The sequence below is a fragment of the Plectropomus leopardus genome, chromosome 19 (genome assembly GCF_026936395.1).
Source record: "Plectropomus leopardus strain MGB_pleo_1.0 chromosome 19, ASM2693639v1, whole genome shotgun sequence".
Taxonomy (NCBI): domain Eukaryota; kingdom Metazoa; phylum Chordata; class Actinopteri; order Perciformes; family Serranidae; genus Plectropomus; species Plectropomus leopardus.
In genome coordinates this window covers 2,178,820-2,198,199 of record NC_142194.1, presented here as the reverse complement: position 1 = coordinate 2,198,199, position 19,380 = coordinate 2,178,820, and the positions used below count along the sequence as shown (strand labels likewise).

At 39.0% G+C, this 19,380-nt stretch overlaps 2 protein-coding genes across 3 annotated transcripts; one reads left to right on the top strand and one right to left on the bottom strand.

Annotated features, from left to right (window-relative positions):
- Positions 1–435: 435 nt before the first annotated feature.
- LOC121937953 (microfibril-associated glycoprotein 4-like) lies at positions 436–6,240 on the top strand. 2 transcript variants are annotated; one of them, XM_088069723.1, is made up of 7 exons: positions 436–584; positions 1,016–1,051; positions 1,154–1,309; positions 3,182–3,220; positions 3,390–3,486; positions 4,060–4,227; positions 5,550–6,240. In XM_088069723.1, exons 2-7 carry the CDS (start codon positions 1,046–1,048, stop codon positions 5,804–5,806), a joined length of 723 nt encoding a protein of 240 aa, XP_087925849.1. In that variant the 5' UTR covers positions 436–584; positions 1,016–1,045; the 3' UTR covers positions 5,807–6,240. The 2 variants fall into 2 exon arrangements, with proteins under 2 accessions (XP_087925849.1, XP_087925850.1); XM_088069724.1 differs by having other exon boundaries at positions 481–598.
- A 154-nt stretch (positions 6,241–6,394) lies between these two features.
- LOC121965602 (uncharacterized) lies at positions 6,395–19,161 on the bottom strand. Its single transcript, XM_088069722.1, has 18 exons — positions 18,855–19,161; positions 17,945–17,974; positions 16,862–16,999; positions 16,663–16,782; positions 16,277–16,441; positions 15,452–15,595; positions 15,273–15,305; positions 14,305–14,451; positions 13,455–13,574; positions 13,103–13,267; positions 12,739–12,882; positions 12,051–12,374; positions 11,696–11,977; positions 11,273–11,554; positions 9,899–10,222; positions 9,536–9,820; positions 7,426–7,508; positions 6,395–7,305 (listed from the first exon to the last, which is right to left on the bottom strand). The coding sequence occupies exons 1-18, from the start codon at positions 18,895–18,897 to the stop codon at positions 7,252–7,254; spliced, it is 2,883 nt and encodes a 960-aa protein (XP_087925848.1). The 5' UTR covers positions 18,898–19,161; the 3' UTR covers positions 6,395–7,251.
- Between the last annotated feature and the right edge of the window lie 219 nt (positions 19,162–19,380).

Below are 19,380 nucleotides of genomic sequence, written 5' to 3'. Positions count from 1 at the left end.
AAGTCGTAATATGACGTGATTTAAGTCATAAATTTATCAGAAAAAGAAAACTGGCTTTAATCTGTAACTGCTTTTCAGATAAATTAACAAGTTTAATCGCGTAATATCATGACTTTTTTTCTTGAGATTACAACTTTATTCTCGAGATATTATGACTTTATTCTTTTTTTTTCTTTAACATGGCCATGATCTTTCTTTGTACGTACTACAGAGTCACGAGCAGAAAAAGAAACTCATCGTTAATGTAAAAAAATAAATGAATAAAGTCTGTTTGAGGAGAAACAGGAACTACTTTTGGAGGGAAAGACAAACACTCAGATCATTCATGATGATTGAGTTTATCACATAATAAATTAGATGGCTATAAAAATGGCCCTGCTCTTCTGGCGTTTAAATATTTGTTTTAAGCTATAAACACACGTCCAGAGTTCGCTGGAATCGTGCATTTATTGAATGTGTTTTTTTATGTGACAGCACGGTGCCTTCAGCAGATATAAGCTCTGACAGCGACGGACTGAAGCAGAAGCAGCAGTTTGTGTCCTTTTGACGGTGAAGCAACAACGTCTCCACAGTTCGACCTGCAGGTGAGTTCAGACAGGTGAGCATCCAGCCAGCACACATGACTGATCATTCAGCTGTTGTTTTCATGTGATTTTTTCAGGTGATTTTTTCCCAAACTGTAGAAACAAAACAAAAAAATGGAAATTTATTGATTTATTGATTTAATGCTTATGTGTGATGGATTTGTTTGTATTTTCCCCTGTATTGACTTTTTTAAAGATTGTTGTAGTTCAATTGTCTTTTCTGGGAAAATGTAGTTTTGGGGGAAGTTATCACTCTCATTCCAAGTACCTGTTATACTGACTTGAGTGTATTTGTTTATTTATTTTTATGGGGTGTGACTCGGCCAGAACCTGAACGCCAAAGTTCAAATTATTCTGCATTCACATAATAATCTGTGAGTTTACTGACTGAACTATTTTTAATTTTTTCTCACCGTTTTCTTACATCGCAGCCGTGAATCCATTTCAGCATAAACCTGACAATGAAGGTAAATGTGATTTTTGTGATATGTTTACAAGTTCACTTTCAAAAGGCCAAACTGTAAAAACGTGTGAGATTCATACCTCAGTCAAAATGTCTTCTTGTCCAGCTGGTTTCAGTCCTCGTCCTCCTCTTGGCTCCGGTGTTGACCAGCAGCTACAAGCTCATCCTCCCGGTCGACTGCAGCGACATCTATAATCACGACAAAAGCCGATCCAGCGGAGTGTACACCATCTATCCCATCGGAGCCACGTCTGCTGTCCAGGTACGCTTCATCCTCTCCACGCAGGTCGACCTTTGGATGAAAAAAATACTATTCAAAACGTGACGACTGTGAGACGGGGCTGTAACCACGGTTTAGAAATTTAGCGAGGTCCAAAATTTGAGAGGGGGAGGTGGAGGTTGGCCTAAAATTTCACCCAGTGGCAAAAAATATTCACATTATTTGACAAAAAATTATGCATTTTAACACTAGTTTGGACCACTATAGCTAGCAACTACTTTATAGTAGGCTGCTCATAATCCTATAATAATCCTATATGGTGAGGTTATAGTTTTTATATGGCAGGCTACTTTGTAGTTTGCTTAAAATAACTATAATGTTCTTTTAAGAGACAATTTTCTATTGTCTGGGCTCTAGAAACACATTTACATTCATATATATATTTTCAGGTGAGAGGTAAAGAGACTGCTTTTAACAGTTTGAGCCAAATTCATACCAAAACACAAGCTATGCAATGTGGCCTGCGGCGGAGCTTTTGCTTCGTCGTATTTACGTTGGCGAGTCTCGGACGTGACGCAGGACGCTGAACATGTGGTGACGTAGCACGTCGAGCGAGCGGGAAAGCATAAAGAGATTACGCTGATCAGAAAACAATATCGCGGTTCACTTTTCATTTCACCGATTTGAATCTCAAATACTTTATCGATTTTAAACTGCCTCGCGATGTATCGTTACATACCCATTATGTGATGTTATTTTTAAGTGTCTCCATATTTAGTGAGAATATGAAAAGTCTCGGGGTAGTTTGTGCGGTCAGTCGGTCTGTGGTCCTCCCTGTGTCCGTCTGTCTGTGCTGCGGGCTGCTTGGTCGTCGGTAATATTAATAAAACAGCGTCGCTCACCTGGGCTGTCAGCTCTCGGTCCTCTTCCTGTCAACATTCTTGTTTACCGCGGTCTGCCCTGCGTAACTACGTCACACGTAAGTTGCTGCGTCACCCGCGCTGCGTGTCTTTTCAAATTAAAAGCTGTGTGATGTGTTTACCATGCTGTTCGGGGCTTCATTTTTTATCTCTGAAATGTTGACCGAGGTCCGGACATCATAGCTAGTTAAGGCCCTAAAGGAAGCACAGTTACATCAGAGTTCACACGGTAATTCCTGAGAGAGTTATGAAGATAGAAGACTGTTTTCCAGGCCTGGAAATGATTTAGAATTTACAGATTTTTTTTGAATTTACATTATTTTGGCTGTTTAATATAAATATAGGACAATTCTAGGGTTTTAGGATGTTTTTAGGGTTTTAGGAGTATTTCTGGATGTTTCTTGGACTGTAGGAAATGTCAAGGATTTCAAGATGTTTTTAGGATTTTAGAACGTTTTTAGAATTTTAGGACATTTCTAGGATTTTGGTACATTTTTTAAATTTAAGGACATTTTTAGGATGTTTCTCTGTTGTTTTTTTTTTTTTTTTTACATTTGTAGGATTTTAGGACATTAGGTGCTTAGATAGGACTACATTTGAGAATCACCAATAGGATCTTCAGTTTTCTTTTTCCCCAAAAATATAGTCAGCCTTGACATTTTGTGAATTACCTGTACACCTGTGTGGTGGTCATGTTAATTGGCATATGCAGCTATTTGGTGGCACGAATGTTTAACGAGTGAGTAACGTTAGCAAGTGCTTGCTAGGCCTCTGTGTTTATTAATGGACAGCTGTGCTGCAATATAGGCCTTCTCATTTTTAACCACTTATATAAAGTCATGAGATGGGGTTAAATATAATGTTTTTGTATAATTTTAAAAATGTGTGGGATTCCTGTGGCAAAACTCTGACTGATGCTCCAGATACAAGTCGCTGTGGCACCAGCATCAGTGTCAGTGAATGACTGTGTTGTAATGACGGTGTCTGTGTGTAGGTTTACTGCGACATGAGCTCATTCGGAGGAAGGTGGACGGTGAGTCAACTTTAACTTCAGTGTCACAGCCAGATGACTTTAATACATTACTACTTCCTGTTGGGCCTTCACAATAAATCACATACTAGTAAAAATATGTAGTCTGGTACTAAAAGCTGTCAGATATCTTGCGTTTTTAGCTAGCTGACCCTCCATCCCGTCTCTCCAGGTGTTCCAGAGGAGGATGGACGGCTCGGTGAACTTCTACCGTCCCTGGGATCAATACAAGATGGGCTTTGGTAACTCTGCTGGAGAGTACTGGCTCGGTGAGAAACCAGACCAACAGTTACAACTTCATACAGGCGGTTTCTCACCGTTTGTACATATACTGAAGAGTACAAAAAGTAATGCACAACAATTTGGATATATCCCATGTTATCTTGAGCCATTACCTGTGTGTGAGCCACATAATCGGGAAGCTACGATCACGTCTGATGTGCTGTGGGGAGTAAAGAGGGAAGTAGTCTGCGTAAGGAAGCAGGTTGTCGTGGTGGATCGGACTTTAGAACTTTATTTGCCCATTAAAGACAGCCAACTATGTTTCTTTTCTGAAACCTAACCAAAGTTTTGGTTTCAAATCTAACTTATTCTAAATCTAAACCCCACCAATATAACTACGTTAACTACGCAACGTCAGTCGTAGGGTGCTAACTCCTTTGATATCATATGGACCGTTGTGTGAGGAAGCATTGCTTGGGGAGACAGGCTGTTCTCACAGTTTGCATGTATGATCATACAAACTTGTGCATTCATTTTCATAGGATATCATATAACTCGCTCTATGAGAATGCATTGCTTCATGAAATTCATTGTTTCTCTATATTTTCGTTTGTTTTCAGGTCTCGAGACTCTCTATATCCTGACTCTGAGAAAGAAGTACGAGCTGCTGGTCAACATGGAGGACTTCAGTGGAAAGAAAGTGTTTGCTCGTTACTCCTCGTTCTCCATCGACCCAGAATCCTATGGATACAGACTGCATATATCTGGATTTACTAATGGAGGGGCAGGTGAGTAAAGCTGAAGATATACTTGCTTTCATACCATCTGTGAAGGCTCTGCTGCAGATTTTTCCACTCTTATCTCAGAAATGAGAGTAAAGGCGTAATAACATTCAGGGCCGAGTTGCCAGAATAAAATGGCATTGTACATTTCCGCAGACTATGAAAATATTAAATCTGTACATTTCATGCTTATGTTCCTAAAGCGACGTATATGATCTGGGTTTGTCATTGAGAAGTTGAGGGAATGCTGGATCGTGTGCAAACTAGTCAAGAAACCTACCAAGCTGTAGACCAAGTCAAGTCAGTTCAAGTCAGTTTTATTTATAGAGCCCATTATCACAAAACATGGTTTGCCTCAGAGGGCTTTACAGTGTACGACATCCCTCTGCCCTTAGACCCTCACATCACCCAAAGAAAAACTCCCCAGAAAGAACCCCTGTAACGGGGAAAAAAAGAGGAAGAAACCTCAGGAAGAGCGGTAGAGGATGATGAGGGATCCCTCTTCCAGGCAGACAGACGAGCAATAGATGTCGTAAATAGCAAATGAAATACAATCATGGCAAAAAACCACTGCTCGAGACCAACAAAAAACAAATCTGGCTTTTTATTTTTGCAAGTCAAGTCTGCATTTCCAGCGGCGTTTTTGGCCTCAAATGTGGAAGTTTCTGTGTTTTCACCAGGGGTGGTGATATGAACAGTAGTGGTTTTTATCGAGCTATTGTTGCCTCCTCTGCTGAGATAGTAGAGCTGTGCATTTTCACTGATCTCACAATTTAATTCAATTACGATTATCATGTCAATGATTCGATTTGGGCCCCATGGACCAGAGGCTCGCTTTCGAGCCTCCCCCCCGAGGTCTGGCTCCAGGAGAGGGAGGGGCCCCGGTGCACCTGTACCAGGCAAGGTACTCTTCTCTCGAATGTGCCATACCACCAGGGCCACTTTGCTTTGGGAGACCCTACCGGGAGCTAATGCCCCAGACAACACAGCTCTCAGGATCACAGGGACACACAAACGTCTCTACCACGTTAAGGTGGCAAGCCTTGAGAGGAAAACTGTGGATTGTCCGACCTCATTCAAGCCCAAGGGAATAGTGAGAAAATACAGCCCAACCCAACCAGAACCTGGTGGGTCGAGTCAGGCTGGGCCAGGCCCAATTAGATTCGGGTAGAGAATCAAAGCTCCACTGCGGTCAGTACCACAGATTCGTAAGAGTGGCAGCAGGGTAGCCATAGCAGCAGTGATAATAGTCAGAGTGGTAGTGTTATTAGTTTATCATGTCATTAGCAGTTTAGTGCTGCGATCATACTTTCTTTGTGTTTCTGTAGGAAACTCCCTGATTTATCACAATGGACAGAAGTTCTCCACCTTCGACAAAGACCAGGACTCTCAAACTACGGTCAACTGTGCCAAAAAATATCTGGGGGCATTCTGGTACAATGACTGTCACAAAACAAATCCCAACGGGGTTTACCGTCATGGGTCTGATAAAAACATCTTTGCTGTTGGAGTTGAGTGGTCCTCCTGGAAAGGTCATGACTACTCCCTGAAGACCATCAGCATGAAGATCCGTCCTGTGCAGTAGATCTCCAGGACCCACGTACAGCAGAATATAATCAGCTGATCTCTTGTGATTTTTTCCTTCTTTCTCTCATTCAACATAATCTCATGATGGGCCTTATTTTCCTAAAACTGCGCACAAACACAATCCATCAACACAAGAAAATCACATAATGTGTGTTAGTTTTGTTACCCTCTGTGGTGGCTTAAAGCAGGAACACATTCAGTGTGACTTCAGTCCGTGTGCCGCAGTAGGAAAGTCAGGCCTGAAACCTTTAAATAGAAACACATATAAAAAGTCTGATTAAATATAAATCACCGTATCAACTTTCAACACAGTTTTAAAAGTGGAAAAAGTTAAAAGTTAAAAAGAAATTTGCATGTTGGTGAAGGTTTGAAACCCTGATGTGAATCATTATCAGCTGTACGGTGACAATAAATAATAAGCAGAGCATCAAAGCTGATGAGATCTGATGTCTTCATTTTGTCTCCTGCGTCTTTCTGCACGAACGCTCTCATCAGGGTAGACGCACTCATGACGGACCTGAAAACAGTTACCACACTCAATGACCTCTTAATTTATTGAGTCAGAACTTAAAGAACAGATAAAAAAAAATGAGCATATAAGAAGCAATGAATGTATTTATGAGACAATTGGATGGGTTTTTGAAACAATTTCTTGGCTTTTAATTGATCAATCTTTAGTTAAACAGCACGCTAAAGCATGTTTCTGTAAACATTTTACGATGTTGAGAACCCAAATAACTAAAAACTTTCTTAATGTGTTATTTGACGCTAAAATGCATATCAAAAAAGCATAAAAATGATCATAGATTAGCCTTAATCCAAATTTGAAATACTGAATTTTCATTTGTTTAATCTTTTTAAGTTTTATTTTGACTATTTACAGTTGCGACAATGTTTTTTTTCAGTTCATTTATACATACTACCAATATTGTTTTAATACAAAGCTGGTTGACAATTGGCAAAGTATCCCTTAAGAGTATAGTCAGGGTTAGGCAAATAAACAGCTGATTAAAGTAAGGCAAACATGGTTATGTTAAAAAAAAAGTCAAGACACCGTTCATACCAGTCCTGACCTCCATGCCCTTACTTGTCATCTTGCTTCATAACAGTCACAGTTGCTGCATTGGCACTAAGCGTTGGAATAAGACTTAAATCTTGAGGTGGAGAGTTCTTCAAAATGGACTCAATTCCTAGTAAATACTGGGATGCAAAAACCTGTGTGAGTTCAAATTTGAGAAAACAGCACTTCTTTAGGTTTCTCTTCCTGCTTACATTTTAGTAGCAGTTAAAAGAGACTGCATCTATTAAAAATCCTTGTCAGAGCTGAGTGGCAGCTAAGAAAATCCATCTGAATGTTAGGTGAGATTTTTGGAGGGCCTACTCTCCTGCCTGGGCTTACTCCTCTTTATCTGGCCCTCCTTCAGCTCTGCAAATACAGAGGTTTTAATAATGCAGCTCGATGTTCTCCTGTGGGCCTGGCCTCTGCCCCCTGGTGGCCTGGAGAGACATGACAGCACATACATATAAGTTACTGCATCAGCCCTCTCTGTCATTCAATATACACAATCTGAGAGCCTCATTTCGAGCCAATCTGATCAGCAGAGGTGTGTACGGTACCTTAAGGATGAAATAGATGATGGTGATGAGCAGCAGCAGAATAAGCGGCAGGATGACAAATCTGATGGTAAAGTCTGCTGGATCTGATGAAACAAATTCACAGTCATCATGTTAGATTCACGAGTACAACAGCTCCCATTAACCTTAAACTTTAGTCATTAAATCTCCTAAAATCACATATGCAGACAACTAACATTACAGTGAAGGGATGAATTAAAGCCTGCTGATGCTCTCCTGTCTGGTCGAAATGACACAACTGTTTGCGATCAACATTGTTACATACAGAAGTTTGATTAACTTTCGGGCCTGCTTTAATATTGAACACACTCATATTGCTCTGCGCATGAAATGCACTTTTCAAAATCAAGCTTTAAAACATATTATACATTAATATGATTTTCTGCTTTCATTGAGTTAATATTCTAACCAACATCATCAGGTTAGTGAAAAATTTCGTGTTTGATGGCGAGACATCAAAATTGTATGCTGTGTCACATGGAAACCGTAAAGGCTTTGCACAGACCATTGATAACTTTTAATCATGAAGGGGTTAGGATTGGATACACCCAATTCCAAGTCAATCGGATTAATTCTGCAGGACAAATTCGCAAAAGTACGAGGTCTGAAATCACCAAAAATCAGCAAATAAATCAAAATGGCTGACTTCCTGTTGGGTTTTGGGGGTGGGTCCAAGAGGCTTTTTTGTGTGTCTAGGCATGATACATAAGTGTACCGATTTTCGTAAATGTAGGTTAAACTGGGCATTGGTTACATGTTAGGGGCCGCTGTGGAGCCATTTTGCCACGCCCACTTCTGAAACCACCAAAATATGAAATTTTTCTCTGAGCCGAATGAACAAACCACTTTTTGACTTTTTGGGCATGTTTAGGCCTCCATAAATGCGATTCATTGATGAGAAAAATAATAATTTCTTGCATTCCAGGAGGGTCCTCATGCACGGTTTAGTATCATAATTAAAATAAAAAATAAATAATTAAAATAAAATAAATAATTAATTTAGCTTATATTTATTTAATAAATTACTTTTGCTATTATTTCCCTGATCATGATATTTTTTTATTTTATCCTGAATTGTGCAAGAATTTGAAAAATCTATTTAAATGTGAGAGCTGTAAGTATTATCATTTATTAAACTTTCCAGCATTATACAAAAATTAAAAGCTCCATTTTAAACAAACTTTAGGTAAATTTAAGCACATTGTGCTGATAAAAGGCTAACCTCTCCTGACTGCAGGACTCTCACTTCTGTGCTATTAATCATTTTACTCAGGAATTAAAAACTTTTGAGTCGGCCTACTTCTCCTATAGCTGCCAACAGACACTTTCAGACACTTTGGTGCTGTGAGGAGAAGCTGCGCTCTGTTTGTCTGTCTCACTGCGCTGCTGTCGGACCATCAGCTGTTTGATCCGCCATGATGAGATGCTGTGGCTGTCAAACACTCAGCTGTTCTAGAGTCAAAGTTCTTCACTTTTTTACATGATTGTTCAGCACTTCTGCCCTCGCTGTGTTTTGGCAGAGTTTTTCCTCGGTGTCATGAGAGCGTGAGACAGACACAGCAGATGCGTGGGAGTCGGCAGCCCCGGTAGGGAAAGTATTAACAGAATTTTCAAATAACCGATATACCCAACATGGGCTAGATTGTGTCACTTAGAGGTTCTGAATGTCAGTTTTGATTATTTTTCGATCAATTGCCCAGCACAACTCCTTAAAAAATATTGCTGTCATTCTTACATTTTGTTACAACTTGGCCGGCAGTTGGTGATGCTTGGCTTACAAGTACATGTCAAGAATCAGTGGTATGGGGGCTATTAATAGCCACCTCTGTGCGTATTGGTGGAGTGCAATGACAGGTGTTTTGTTGGTAAACTTCGCAGGAGCAAGACAGTTTGCGAAACTGCTCCAGTCTGAGCAAGTTGTTGGACATGTCCATGCTGGAGCGACTGTTGGACATGTCCACTGGAGCGGGCTGTGGCACATTTCTGCGCTGAAGCGGGCTTTTGGACGTTTGGTGTCTTGGATAACTTTAAAAAATCAGAGAGAAAACATCACTGGAGGATCACCTATAGATGATGTCACTGATGGTTTTACCTAAACAGGTGAGCTCTAGGATGGAGGAGGACGAGGGCTTTGATGTCACACACTCCCTCAGAGCAGATCCAGACTCAACACAGTCAAAGCTGATCTTCCATGTAGATCTGTTGGAGGAGTCCTCTCTCCTTCCTGCTGAAACAGCAGAGACACAGTCCAACTTTCTGCAAAATGCAACTGCTGACGTCAGAGTCCAGTCAGAGCCATCCACTGGTCTCCAGCCTCCCTGTTTCACCTCCAGTGTTCCTGCACAGCGCCTGGATCCTCCAACCAACCTGACAGGATCTGAACAGAAACAAGAGCGTCATCGGCAAAACAATAAAGCAAGTTTTCAAACCAAATCAGCTGCAGCTCTTCTTCTACCTGCGCAGGTGAGTTCAACAGCTTTGCCAGCTGAGCAGGTGTTTCTGTCTGAGTCTGAGGTTGTACAGTCCAGGAGAGCAGACTCGTGTCCTGAACACTGGAACTCTTTGGTCCACGTTGGAGCCTCCACTTCTTCATAGAGCGCCCCCTGGAGGACTGAAGGAGCCCCACAGCCGAGCTCCCGACAGACCACCTCTGCATCCTGCTGGTCAAAGTCAGCTTCACACACAGAGGACCACAACTGGTTAGACTGGTCAGACTGGTTAGACTTCACCTCCAGTCTGCCTGAACACAGACTCGTCCCGTTCACCAGCCGGACAGAGTCTGGAGAGACGGAGAGAATTTAAATCTTAGAACTGGTCTTTATTTGTGTCAGTATCAAAGACATGATACCCATGAATTATGAAAGACTTTAACTGAATGTTTAATTAACTGCTTCACTGCTGAGCATACAGGCAGACAAGGGCAGAAATATCAATGCTGTCTATATTCTACTTATAATTAACTATGGGAGGCAATCAGTGGTGGAATGTAATAAAGTTCATTTACACAGGTACAGCACTTAAGTATGAATCTGAGGTACTTGTACTTAAGTATTGACTTTTAATGTACTTTAATGCACTTTATACTTTTACTTCTCTGCATTTTAGAGGGAAATATAAGACTTTTTACTTTACGACATTCATCAGAGAGCTTCAGTTACTTTACAAAATAAGACTGTTCGTATTAGAAACATAAGATTATAAAAATGTACAGTGTTTTCTTATAAATTAAATTACCTATGACTTTATACAAGCACAACTGCAACATTGGTTTTTATTATTATTTCATTAAGATGATTCACAGAAAAAGTTTGTTGCCAGCTGTTTTGGTAAACATTTGAGTCTTTCAAAATTTCTTTTTTTTCTTCTTTTTAAAATATTAATAATAATTTTGAGTTGAGTTGAGTTTTTGTATTTGTTTATTTTTTAATAGTTCTAAGATTTTGGGATGTTTTCTTCTTTTTTTTTTAATTTTGAAGTTCTAGGTGTATTAATAATAATTTTTGGGGGGATTTTTTTCTTCCTTTCTTCCTTTTTAAAGATTTTTTTTTGCATTGGGTACTTTCACATTTGATACTTTTAATGCATTTTCCTGATTCTACTAACTTACTTTTTTCTTAAAAAACGTGAAATCCAGAGCTTTCATTTGTATCACAGTATTTTCACAGGGTAGTATTTGTACTTTTACTTAAAAGTAAAGGAGCTGAATACTTCATCCACCACAGGAGGCAGAACACTATATTGAGGAAGTCGGATACAGATTCGTTTAGTCCAGTCTGTAAGAACTTTATATTGAAATGACTGCCAGAGATAATGTCACTGACGGGCTCACCTGAGCAGGTGATCTCCAGGATGGAAGAAGAAGATCCGGATGTTGCACACTTCCTCGGGGTATATCCAGCCTGAATACAGTCAGGTCTGATCTTCCATGCAGATTTGCGGACGGACTCATTTCTTACTGCAGTTGAAACAGCAGAGCCACAGTCCAAGTCTCTGCAGACGACAGCTGCTTCCTTCAGGGTCCAGTCAGAGCCATCTACTGGTCTCCAGTGTCCTCGCCTCACCTCCAGTGCTCCTGAACAGCGACCGGATCCTCCCACCAACCTGACAGGCTCTGAACAGAAACAAGAGTGTCATCTGTCATGTTGTTGAGCTGACCTCTGTTTCTCAGCATTTCATAAAACCATGTCATAACAAATTTGTTCGGACAAACTTGGATGATCACTGTCCCAGATGTCGGCACCATCAGGCTTACCAGAGCAGGTGAGCTCCACAATAGAGGAGGAGGAACTTGACCTCACACACTCCCTCGCATTAAACCCGGCCTGAATACAGTCAGGAATGATCTTCCATGTAGATTTGCGGGAGGACTCATTAATTATTTCTGTTGACACAGCAGAGCCACAGTCCAAGTCTCTGCAGGCCACATCTGCTGACGTCAGAGTCCAGTCAGAGCCATCTACTGGTCTGTAGTCTCCCTGTTTCACCTCCAGTGTTCCTGCACAGCGCCTGGATCCTCCCACCAACCTGACAGGATCTGAACAGAAACAAGAGCGTCACTGGCAAAAGTATGTTTTTAAACCAAATCAAAGCTGCAGCTCCTCTTCTACCTGCACAGGTGAGTCCAACAGCTTTTCCAGGGGAGCAGCTGAATGTTTCTGAGTCTGAGGTTGTACAGGCACGGAGAGCAGGCTCGTGTCCTGAACACTGGAACTCTTTGGTCCACATTTGAACATGCACATATTCAAAGAGCGCCTCCTGGTGGACTGAAGGGGCCCCACAGCCGAGCTCCCGACAGACCACCTCTGCATCCTGCTGGTCAAAGTCAGCTTCACACACAGAGGACCACAACAGGTTTGACTGGTTAGACTGGTTAGACTTCACCTCCAGTCTGCCTGAACACAGACTCGTCCCGTTCACCAGCCGGACAGACACTGAGAGAGACAGAGAGCACATTCACACTCAGATTCAGATGTATAAAAATATTCTTAAAAACACATATCTACGGGATTTACAGGATTTGAAAGTTTTCTGATTTTGGCACTGTCTTTTAGGAGCATGAAGAATGACACTGTGGAAGACAGCAATGAAGAACAAAAACAAGATCTACAACCATGAAGAGTTGGGGCAAACCTTATCTAATCAGGGATACTCAACTTGCTTTGCTTTGGGGCCATTTTTCTAATGGCATGGCAATTTATCTTTTTTTAAAAAGCTTGATATCTTGACTCTGGTGTCAGTGGATCAGCATGGTGCTGACATGTGTCCTTGTTTAATGTTGACGGCCTCTTTGCCTACCTAAGCTTTTAAGGCTGGTACAGATGTTGCTGGTGAGGTCGTTGACGACGTCCAGGAGAAAAGCCTCCGTAGTTAAGTACATGTGACTTTCTGCGGGATCTGATGCAATGGATCTCAGCTCCAACATGTTTACTTCATCCACACCTGTGAAAAAAATGTAGGTTTATACCAATGTGCCGAAAAAAAATAGACCCAAATACCCCCAAATAATAATAAGATGTTGACTTAATTTTCATAACATTGAGAATTTGTAGTATATTTTGAGCTCACTTAATAAAGCCATGTAGTTTCAGTGCATTTCACAGCTTACAAACTTTTCTAAAGCTGTGCTGCGTTATCGTTTTTCAAACTAAAAGTCAGTCACCGATAGTGTAGACCTCGAATCCTGTGTCCTTCAGGTTCTGCGAGGGGAGAATTGTCTCATCCTGGGAGTCTCCATCAGTGATCAAGATGACAATTTTTTTTGATTTCGCTCGCATTCCCTCATCGTGTTCAAAGTTGTTATGGAGGACGTGGTCAAGAGCTTTTCCTGTATGACAGAAATTAGAGGCAATAAAGAGAAGTTAAGGAGTTATTTCAGGAGCCCCTCATTTTCTCACAGACTGTGTAAATATATTTGAATCCAAATTTTGGGCAAGACCCAAATGGAGTCCCTGGTGCCACAGTCCTTCACAGTGTGGACCTGGTTTGGACTGGACAACAGGCTGATAAATCACCTGTCATGGTGCCTCCATATAACGGCTGCATATCAGCTATGGCCGTTAGCAGCAAATATTTGGTTTGCGGGTTGTTGAGGTGCCACTCGATCTTTGGGTCATCACTGTACTGAACCAGAGCTACAGAAAAGACACAGCAACGTGTAAAACACTGACTCAGCATTTCTTTTAATTTAAATATTTTCATATTTGTATTGGGATGATACTACTACTACTACTACTGCTACTACCAATAACAACAACAACAACAACAACAACAATAATAATAATAATAATAATTATTATTATTATTATTATGAACTTTATTAGCTTTATTATTTATATACACAATAAAAAAGCAACACAAAAAAATATCAGACATGAACATCATACAAATCAAAAGACAATAAATAATAAACAAAATATAAAAATCAAAGTGGAAAGCACAGACACCAGTAATACTTGTAAAAATAAAAGAACTGATATAAAATGACAATGGCATTTTCAATTACATGAATTAACAGTGAGACTAAATAAACAGCTGTCAAGTTTCAGCTGTCATTTAAAAATGTTCACAGAGCCCGCCTCTCTTATGGCTTTTGGAAAGGTATTCAATAATCTCTGAGAACAATTAACAAAAGCTATGTTGGTTTTTACTTGTGCTTATAATAGTATTCAAAAGTATTTAAAAAAACATCATCAGAATATCTGACAGCTCATGACGGATCACAGTGGGGTAAGTGTTCCCTCTTCCTCATTTTGGTTAAAAGTTTAGTGGCACAGTTACAAATAAGTGTAATTTTCTAAATTAACAGGACAAAATTTAAGGACAAAAAGTAGTATTAACAGTAGTAGTAGTGAAAAATATTACCAATCTGGACTCTGTCAGGGCCGATGTCGAAGACTTTGACTACTCCAGATAGAAAGAACTTGACGGTTTGAAACATGAAACCGGTGCTAGAGGAGCTGTCCACCAACAGCACGATGTCGGCCTTGGCTGTGGTTTCACACTGAGAACCTGGAGATAAAACAGGAGACTGCTGGATACAATATAAAAAAAAGACAAACATAGAATAGAACAGAACAGAATCTGTCTTTATTGTCATTGTACAAGTACAACGAAATTCAAATGAAATTCTTACAGTGCAAGTAGAGATACTGTATAAAAACTGTCTAAGAAAACTACTCACAATGTTTTAAAAAAAGAAAGAAAGAATTTAAAAGAAGTGTGAAAAAAATAAATATAATAAATAAATAGCAGCCTCAAACAGGAGACACATTACACACACACATTCACATTCGGCCCCCGCGACCCGACTCCGGATAAGAAAATGAATGGATGGATGGATGCATGGATGGATGGATGGATGGATGGATGGATGGATGGATGGATGGATGGATGCATGGATGGATGGATGGATGGATGGATGGATGGATGCATGGATGGATGGATGGATGGACATTCACATTCTGCAGGCATTGCACAATCCACATCAGTGTTGCACAGTGGATATTTACAAGATGTTTAAACAAGAAGTAACTAAGTAGCCTGGCTTTTATGAAGTTTTATTATCACAACATTATGGTTTATACTTTTTTTTATTTTTTGTTTATACTCTTTTTGCTTATTTCCTATGTTGCTACGTCTTTTATTTCTTAACTCAAACCATAAAGCACTTTGAATTGCATTCAATTTGTATGAAAGTTGCTATCTAAAAAGCGTTTGATTGTTTGACTGATATTAGCGGGAAACAGAATGTAAATAATGTCTTCGGTGACGAGTCAGACACTGTGTTGACCCGTCCATCCACTTCATTTATCTTTATGATCTCTTTTTACCTGATAAGATACGTTTGCCTGCAGTCTGAACTCCTGAGGAGAAAATCAGAGAAGAAACAGTTTTAAAAGCTTTTAGCTGATGTCTAACATCCTTTAAAATCTTGATATTTTGATTCAGGAACCAGCAGATGAGCACGGTGCTAACATGTATAGTTAAATGATGATGGACTCTTTCCTACCAAAGCCATTAATGCTGCTGCAGATGTCGATGGTGAGGCTGTCGATGATGTCCAGGAGCTGAAAGTCTATCATGTCATGCACATGAGTTTCAGTAGGTTCAGAGGCAATCGAAGTCAGTTCATATGCTTCTGCATCATTCACACCTGAGAGAAAAATACGGAGTTAATACTGTGGCCGAAAAATGAAACTCAAAACAGACAAAAGTATTTCAATGTTAAAGTAATACAATTTTAGTTTTCTGCTGCTTATTCTAAACCTTTGATGGACCATACTGCCATTAACCAGCACAATGTGCACATTCTTCACAACTGCCAAAGAATAGCCTGTGTTTTTGGTTTGACTGTCTTCCTTTTGGGCAGCCATTAGAAAGGCTTGAAACATGCTGACTTTATTTTTTTTAACAAAGACATTAACTGATATAAAAGACAAAACCAGTCACTTTTTAATACCTTAACACTTTGAAACGTTGGCAAATTAGTTTAACTTCATTCAAAATCATGCTTAGGAATCATTAAGTAAATTAAAAAGACATGGGCCAGAAATTAGCAGGGAATTAAAAAACAAAAATATATATACATACATAATTTTTGAATATATGGTTGTAATAATTATAATATATAATATAATTATAATTTTTCAATTTTCCTAATTTTTAGGTCATTTTTTGTCACCTTTTAGTAATTTTTTGCAATATGCTGGACATTTTTTGCATAGTTCCTCAATGCATTATTCCTTGTGTTCTCAAAAGAAATCAAACTGGTTTGCTCAGGTTTCAGGGTCTAAATAGCCTGTGAAAGGCATTATTCAAACTAAAAGTCAATCACCGATAGCATAGACCTCAATGCCGGCGTTCTTCAGGTTCTGTGAGGCGAGGCGTGTGTCATCAACGGACTGCTGTTCAGTGATCAAGATAGCAATTTTGTGGGAGTCGGCTCGCATTCCCACACTGAGATTAAAGTTGTTCTTAAGGATGTATTCCAAAGCAATTCCTGTAATAAAAAGGCATCAAAAAGCGTAGAGCTGTAAAAGTGGGGGAGTTATTTCGAGCACCCCTTGTTTCAGGAGTGAAATCCAATTTCATTTTGTCACACACTGTTGGGTGACTAATAGCTGAAAATATCTGCTTCTTTAATAAAAAGTCAAAGTTACAAAGTCTACATCTGAACTGTGCATGAAAACAGCCTGGCAGAGACAACATGCTGTCCATCACCTGTCCTGGTGTCTCCTCCTTGCTGTTGAAGATTGTTTATGGCTTCCAGGAGGGAATCTTTGGTCTGGTAGGTGTTGAGGTGCCACTTGGTCCTTGGGGCGCCACTGTACTGAACCAGACCTGCAGAAAACGCACAGCAATGATTAAAAACCAAAACTAACTTTAAAAAAAGAACTAATCTACTACTACTTAATATTACCAATTTGGACTTTGTCTGGGCCGATGTCAAAACCTTGAACTAGTCTAGTGACAAAGGACTTGATGGTGTCAAAGGCGCTCCCAGAGTCGTCCACCAACAGAACAATGTCAGCCTCGAATTTGGTTTCACACTGAGCACCTGCAGAAAAACAGAAGGTTGTGGGATATGATATGCAAAAGACCAAATGTAGAGATCAGACTAACAGCTGCGGTAGAAGCTCTGTGGGGCTATTTTAAGACACAGTCGTTTCCTGAGCTAAATGCTAACATCAGTGCGCTATCCTGATCATGCTAACAATGCTAGCATGCTAATGTTTAGCAGGTACAAAATGTACAATGTTCACAATCTTAGTTTAGGTTAACACGCTTATACTTCAGTTCAGGCTGATGGGAACGTCTTTAATTCTGCAGGTATTTGGTCATAAACTACAGTGTTGGACACAGAAATGTTGACCTGATGGTGCTATATGAAAAGTTAAGGCATCAATCTGCATTTTATGTGGTTTACTGTAAATTCTGTCTAAGGCTTCATTCTTCTCTCTCTGGAATATAATCCGCTTCATTTCTATGCAGATGACACACAGCTTTAAATCTCTACTTCACCACATGATCTAAGTCCTGCCGACTATGTTGTAATTTTAACCTCTGCATTCAAAAAAGGAAAAAACTTTTTGGACATCGTGGAAAGGGGAAAAAACATGCGTGTTACTGCACTGTCATTTATTTCTATGCAGACGACACACAACTTTATATCTCTACTTCACCACATGATCTAAGTCCCGTCGGCTATCTTGTAACTTTTTATTTTTGCATTTAAAAAGGGAGAAAAAGACATTTGGGTATAATGAAAATGGGCACAAAATAAAAAACCTTACTGCACTTTGTTATTACACTACATCTGTGATGACTAATGTTGGAGAATTATTTGAAGCACACACCATCTCTCTCCTGGAGCACTATTTACACCTCTCGATTAGTGAAATGCCTCAGTGAGACAAAGGAACATAATGTGATGATTTGGGATGAGATCATGTTATGTTGACCCACCCCTCCACTTCATTTATCTTTATGTTGTTTTTTTTACCTGTCGGGTTATTTCCTTCAGCCTGGAGTCCTGCGGAAAAAATCAGAGAAGAAATACCATTCAACATAGCATTTTATTTCCACACGTTTTAATGAAGTGAGAGATCATTTACGACACTTAACACATAACATTAATGATGATTTTAATTATATAAGGTCATATAAAGTCATAATACAAGCCAACAGAAGGTAAGTTTTTATTCACCTGTTTTAATGCACATTTTAAATTTGTGCATATATATATATATATATATATATATATATATATACATATATATATATATATGGACAAAAGAGTTTTTTTGGGGAGTTTTCTGAAATCTTAAGTAATATTCTCACTCTCACTTGGTGAAAGGATTGTATTTTGCACCATTGTACCTCCAGTGGAAAAGGTGGTCCTCACAGAGAACTTAAATGTATTGTGCCACACAAAGTTATAAAAACAAAGGTGAGTGTGTATGTACTTTTCACCTCACTACATTAATAGTATTTGACAGTTTCCTTGTAATCCATAGATTTTCCATAAAAACTAAAAAACACTAATATCTGGTAAAGATAAATAAATAAATAAATAAAAAATAAAAAAACAAGTAGTAGAAAATCATACAAAAAGTTTTGCAGTGGTATTAATTTGTCTGAAATGATGTAAAATACTATTAGAGACTTTATTTAGATCTATATATTGGTTTTAATAATATATTTCAATTCTTACATACAGGATGCAATTAGTGTTTCATTTTTGGCTTCATCTGTTTTTATTTATTTTTTAAATTTTAAATACTGAAGTGAACTGAAGACACTACCAGATGATGTTTACTTTACTGAAGCTTTATATGCAGGAGTGACTATATTTCAGTGTTTTTACACCGAGTTTTTTTTAAATCACGTTTATCTTAAAAACAGAGTCTTACCTGAGCTCCACAGCAAGAAAAACAGCATCAGCAGGTGATCCATGTCCAGTCAGTCCGTCTGTCTCTTCTCGTCTGCGAGACTCGTCAAACGTTCCTCTGCTAAAATGCTCTTTCCTGTTTCTTCTTGTTTTATCTCATCATTAGCTATCTGACAAGCAGCTTCTCAGAACTGATATATGACAAATATAAGGGTGAGTTCTGGTGTGACCAGATTTTGAGATATCGTGACTTAGTCTTCATCCTCATTTATCTATAAACATTGATAATATCTGCAGCATCACCAAAACATCAGACTTTTGTCATTGAAAATATTTGACATTATTATTATTGTTATTATTGTTATTATTATTATTATTGTTATTATTGTTATTATTATTATTATTGTTATTGTTATTGTTATTATTAATGTTGTTATTATTGTTGTTATTATTATTATTATTGTTGTTGTTGTTGTTGTTATTATTATTATTATTAAAAAATCTGAACACCTGTAAATTACCAGATTTAAAATTAATCTTTCATTTTG

What these genes read in the sequence shown, in the direction of transcription:
- LOC121937953 (XM_088069723.1), top strand. An exon ending in CATTCGGAGGAAGGTGGACG is followed by an intron (nt 3,221 to 3,389) that starts GTGAGTCAACTT and finishes CCGTCTCTCCAG; the next exon opens with GTGTTCCAGAGGAGGATGGA. An exon ending in TGCTGGAGAGTACTGGCTCG is followed by an intron (nt 3,487 to 4,059) that starts GTGAGAAACCAG and finishes GTTTGTTTTCAG; the next exon opens with GTCTCGAGACTCTCTATATC.
- LOC121965602 (XM_088069722.1), bottom strand. Translation starts at nt 18,897, where the DNA reads ATGGATCACCTGCTGATGCTGTTTTTCTTGCTGTGGAGCTCAG. An exon ending in CCCAGACAAAGTCCAAATTG is followed by an intron (nt 16,783 to 16,861) that starts GTAATATTAAGT and finishes CGTTTTCTGCAG; the next exon opens with GTCTGGTTCAGTACAGTGGC. An exon ending in CCTAGAGCTCACCTGTTTAG is followed by an intron (nt 7,509 to 9,535) that starts GTAAAACCATCA and finishes TTGTTTCATCAG; the next exon opens with ATCCAGCAGACTTTACCATC.